General features: G+C 38.2%; 1 protein-coding gene across 17 annotated transcripts in view; it reads left to right on the forward strand.

Annotated features, from left to right (window-relative positions):
- The first annotated feature begins 519 nt into the window (after positions 1–519).
- Positions 520–5455, forward strand: part of UNC13A (unc-13 homolog A) — a 425576-nt gene continuing 420640 nt past the window's right edge. For 10 of the 17 annotated variants that reach the window (XM_063915631.1, XM_063915548.1, XM_063915566.1 and 7 more), the window contains exon 1: positions 520–746. Coding sequence is in view for 16 of the 17 variants with exons in the window: in XM_063915548.1 (XP_063771618.1) it covers positions 725–746 (22 nt within the window). In the remaining variant the exon portion in view is untranslated. The remainder of the gene's footprint in view (positions 747–5455) is intronic. The other 7 variants (XM_063915574.1, XM_063915602.1, XM_063915621.1 and 4 more) reach the window with 1 other exon arrangement.

Raw genomic sequence — 5455 nt, forward strand, 5'->3', positions numbered from 1 at the left:
AATGCATTTTGATAAATGAACATTAATGTAACATTTAAATAAAAAAATACAGGCTCTTTTATATACCGACTCAATTATTTCGGAAGTGCCAAATATTTCTAGTAAATGATGCCATAATGATTCTTTTCCAGAACTGCAGTACACTGCAGTAGGAGAGATTGTTCTAAATTAAATCATGGGTGTTTCCCTCATTGTAAATCGTAGCTTCCAAGAACATGTGTAATAGTCATAAGATGAATGGACTCGAGTAGTAACAGATAACTTCACAAATGTCCATCCCTAAATACTTCCCATTCCTTCATATCACTGCTCCCCCCTTAACTTAATCTATATGCCTTCGTGGTACCCCTTTACTTAATATCAGTTTACCTTACCTGCTACATTATCACTTTGTAAATGTCCAAACATAGCTTTTGTGTATATCACTTTTCTCAGTGACGTAGAAACCACCTTTTATCTTTTGCAAATCAGGTGCGCTCAGTCCTGCTGCTTCTTCCCTCCCACATCTGCTCCACTCTCTCCCTCCCTCTTCTTCATTTGACGTCAAACGGAGCTCTCCATAGCCTTGGTGCTGAAGCATAAAGATGGCAGACGGAGTGCAGTACGAGCCAGAGTCATTATGACCAGCTGTAGCCGGAGGTGGGCACTGACCAGCTAACGCTGCCAGGCTGAGGGAGTGGTGGACATCTCTGGCTGTTCTACACTGGGCAGCTCAACATTCACCATGTCGCTTCTGTGCGTGGGAGGTAAGACTCACCATGGGGATACCATAACGGTTTGGGTGTTGGCTGCCAGATAATTTTTCACCTTTGGTGGGAAAGAGATCCACTACAACGATTATGCTGTTCTGATACGGATAACGATATGTATGTATGCGTTCATTCAGATAGACACATATCATTTACACACACTTGCTATGCATGATGCTATCCCTACACATACACAGGCAGTTTGAGTGAAAACTGACAGGAAATATGAGGTGGTTTGGTGTAAATTTGGGGAGTGTATATATTTATCCTATCTATATGTCTGTCTGTCTATCTATCTTTCTATCTATCCAAATACACACACACACACACACACACACACACACACACACACACACACACGTGTGTGTGTGTGTATATATATATATATATATATGTTTGTGTGTGTGTATGTGTGTGTATATATATATATATATATATATATATTGTATTGTTTAGTGTATTACGGGAGCTGTTAATATTTGATTTGTTGACGAATAGTTAGAATATCTGGTAAATTGCAAGTCCCATTTTATTATGTTGAGGGATTTTTTTGTAGCCGTCAAATAGTCCAACCTGTCAATTCAGCTGGTGTTTCAATGTATTGCTATTTGGCGTTCTTTAAATTTATTATTATATTTCATATAAAGTCAAGCACACATCACATATTTATGTATGCCAAATATGTAGCTTATCATATATACATGTCTTCATACATGTGCTTGAAAATGTATCAATCTACAAAATCTCCCACCCAATCACTCAATGCCCACTCTGTCTCCTACACACTGTCACTTTCCTTCACATTGTCAGCCACCTACCCACTGTCAGTCTGTCTCTCTTTCTGATGCTTTTCCCAGTGTCATTGGTTTCCTGTACACAGCCAGCATCTCCCTTCTATATGGCTTCCTGTACACTGCCCCCTGTACACACATTCACTGTCCCCTGTGGAGCTGATTCTGCTTTTTTCACTGAGTGAGGAATTTATGAATAGAAAACAGTGACGTGAGCAGACGACAAAGGGTGGAGGAGATGGGTTTATGCAGGCTAGATCTTTCATGTAAGCTATATGTCTGTCTTTCGTTGCCTGAATAATAAAAAACCATTATTAAATTGTGTATATCAAGTTAGTATTTTATTTGTATCATCATATATAATGTATGTATTAATAAAATAAATATGTTGTGTAGTCCTGGCAGGTATATTTCTTTTAATGTACACCAAGAAGAATCTCTTCCTTGCACAATTCAACATTCTATTGACATTTGTTTTCCATTCTTTTATTACCCAACTTGTCCTAAATGTCTTCAGGATATTGGTTTTACACAATGAATAACACAAAAACAACCCAGTGGCATCATGTAAAAGCTGCTGCTGTGCTTATGGTTAAAAAGAGAAAGACCAGAGTAAAAGGTTTCCTCCTTGGTTTTGCTTTGGCACCATGAGATAATTCATAGCATTCACAATTGTATATTTTACCTTGTTGTGTAATAGGTACAAATACTAAGTAAAAATAGCTGCTCTCTCCATTAAAAGCTAGGGGAATTTGCCAAATGTCATAAGTAAATTTGCCTTGCTTCTATGTTTAGTTGAGTAAGCACTGGAATATGTTGAAGGGAATTAAAATATTTATGAGCTTTTAAAACCTCTATGGACTGTGATTTTTGCTGAGGTTTTGCAGTTTACAAGTTTGTGTCTATATAATGTGTATGGGATCCATGTATGAAGAATATAAAAAGGCATAACTTAAATTCAGTCCAACAAAAGGAACGCTCCATGACAATAGCATGTGTGCAGCATGACAAGTGTGTCTCTTAGTCTTGAGACTGCAGCTTATGGTTCCTAAAGACGTGGGGAAATTATGAATCTGGAGTTTATGAGTCTTATATTATGGAATACTTTATACACAAAGGAGCTAATACTGAGCTGAGCGTACACCCGTTTGGTGTTAAAACACTTGTAGTTCCTGAGGACTGGGCAGATGGAACAGGGGAAAGGAGGAAGAGGGCGTCATAATTGATAGTACAGCAGACCAGCAGGATATGCAGATACACCTGTCAGTAGCCATGTCACTTGCAAATACACAATGAGGAGGTTTAAGAGGTTTTTTTGCACTAGCTTGCCTTCTGATTGGCTACTTATGTATTGACCTTTTCATTGATTATGTCTATATTAAATGATTTTGTCTGCATATTTTAGAATGAAGTTTTGTGCTAGTATCATACACGAGAAGAAAAATTATTCCTGTTGTTTGGGTTTGCTTTATTATATAAGTCAAACCTAGCAGAATTTGTTTTTCAAAATACATATTTTTTTTTTACTAAAAAAAGTATTTTGCTTATGACCTGGTTGGGTAAGTGTGTTTTGATGTATAGCTCACAATAAACCAGACAAATATATGTGACTGGTGGAGATTTAGATGCATTTTGAGATTTTGGGCCAACTGTAATAGAGTGAGAGTTTCAGAAAGTGACAGATTTGGTAAGGTTTCAGTTTTTTTAAGTGCCAATCATTTACACAGCAAGATCAACCTGGTTTTGTTGTGTAAATGATTGCCACTTTTTAAAAAACTGAGAAACCTTACCAAATCTCTCACTTTCTGAAACTCTCACTCTATTACATTTGGCCCTATACATTTTTTATACAACTCAGCACTTGGGGATAAATTAGCTATTTTTCTATATGTCTTTCAAGAGCTTTTGTTTGGACTCATCAGCTCCTAAAAATCTGTGTGGGGGAGTGTATTAGATTGCTACACTCTCTATCTGTGGCAAACTAAGAATCTTAAAATATTAGTTTGTAACATACAGTAGCTTTAGCTTTTATCATAAGATTATCACATTATATATGTATTGGGGTTTTTTTGGCAGAGCGCTTTTTATTTTCTAAAAAAGTGGGAATGCAATTCTGACAATAAAGGAGTTAATTATAGTTAAAATTTGCAGAGAATTATATGCTGCTGTTTATTTCCTTAAATGCCTCTTCCACCTCTGTGATTTCCTATTTCATTCTTTCCCTTGCTGTTTTTCTTCCGCTGGAACCATTGATTTCCTGTAGAGATCTTGGTGTGGTTTAAATAATATGAGGCAAACCAACTCCCCCATCTCTTCCCAGCCATGCACACACTCTCCATCCTCCCTCCCACTCCCTCATTCTCCCTTTCTCCCTTGGGTTCCAAAGCATCAGCTGAGCCGTGAAATAAAACAACTGCTCACACAATTTCTTAAAAGAGATGAAATGCCAGAACAGCCACATGAACAGAATTAGAACCATGCTTGTACCTAATGCAGCCTAAATTGTGAGAGCAAATGAATAGGACAGTCTCACAAAGTGACTTGTTCCTGTTAGCTGAACTCTTGATTGATAGACAGTACCTGAAGCATTGATATTTGTTACTTGCACATCACTTGGCTCTATAAAAAGTAACATTACGGTACATACTACAGTATATACTTTTTGAAACATGAATTCACAATTGAAATTGGTCTGATGTTATGATATAATGTTACATGGTTGTGAGTGATACTGAAAAATAATAAATGATAATGAGCAAATATAATTCAAAAGCAATTTAAAGCAAAATAACAACTAAGCCAACAGTTTATCTCTAAATTATAATCAAGCAGTCAGACTCAGATCTTAGAGAAGGCTATAGTGTTCCTGATATAATGACAACATATTTTCTTTGACAATATGCTGCTTTCTAAAGGGTTCCAAATAAGAAACACTGGTATCCCCCAGCATACTGGATGACATCAGCAACAGGATTTGATAACTATATGGTGGTAGAAATTTTAGAGATCTCAGTTGCATACATTTGCAAAGGTATGTGAAGCCCCCAGACCACTTCAAGGCATCTTCAAGTACTGGGGGTCCCTAACATTAAGTCTAAGTCCGGTGTGCGACAGCCCACAAAATAGCAAAGGCCAGACACCCTAGGGCATCACACCAGTGTGAGATTAAAGTGCAAGTGGATATTAGGAAGCAGAGGCTATAGATAAAAGAGTATACACATGAAAAGTGTAATTAAAAAAGTGATGTTAGTAGAAAATTATATGAAAGTGATCTATAAAGTGCTAAATTAAATGTTACAGTGTTACCCCGAAACAGCCCAGTCCCACCAGTCCAGGGAGCTCCGCGCCCCAAACTCTCACTCAAAGCTAATAACAGCATATAAAGTAATTGTTTGGTACACCGCCACATTATAATGGCACATACACAAATGCAACTTATTGGGAGCAAGATTACCTGGAGATACCCCTATATTCTCCTTTAGAATGTAAGCTCTCACAAGCAGGGCCCTCAACCCTCATGTGCTTATCCTTCTCTTAAACATCCTCGACTGCACCTAATCCCATGGGTTCTGCCACCCTGATACTCAGGGCCGGCTCCAGGCCCACTAGTACCCTAAATGAGAACATGTAAAAGCGCCCCCCCCCCCAATCCCTATGGCCTCTGGAAAAGTGGGCGTGGCCTCATAACGTCATATTATTAGACTATAAATAAATATATTTTCACACCTCCTCTACGCACACAATTAGCAGCCTTACACATAACAGCCACAGTAGTGTTCCTTACACACAATGTCTCCAGTATACTGCCAGCTACACATAATGTCTACAGTAGTGCAGTGCCAGATACACATGATATACCCCCAGCAGTGCCAGATAGGCATAACATGCCCCGCAGCAGTGCCAGCTACACATGAC

Source organism: Pseudophryne corroboree, chromosome 1 (assembly GCF_028390025.1).
Source record: "Pseudophryne corroboree isolate aPseCor3 chromosome 1, aPseCor3.hap2, whole genome shotgun sequence".
Classification (NCBI taxonomy): Eukaryota; Metazoa; Chordata; class Amphibia; order Anura; family Myobatrachidae; genus Pseudophryne; species Pseudophryne corroboree.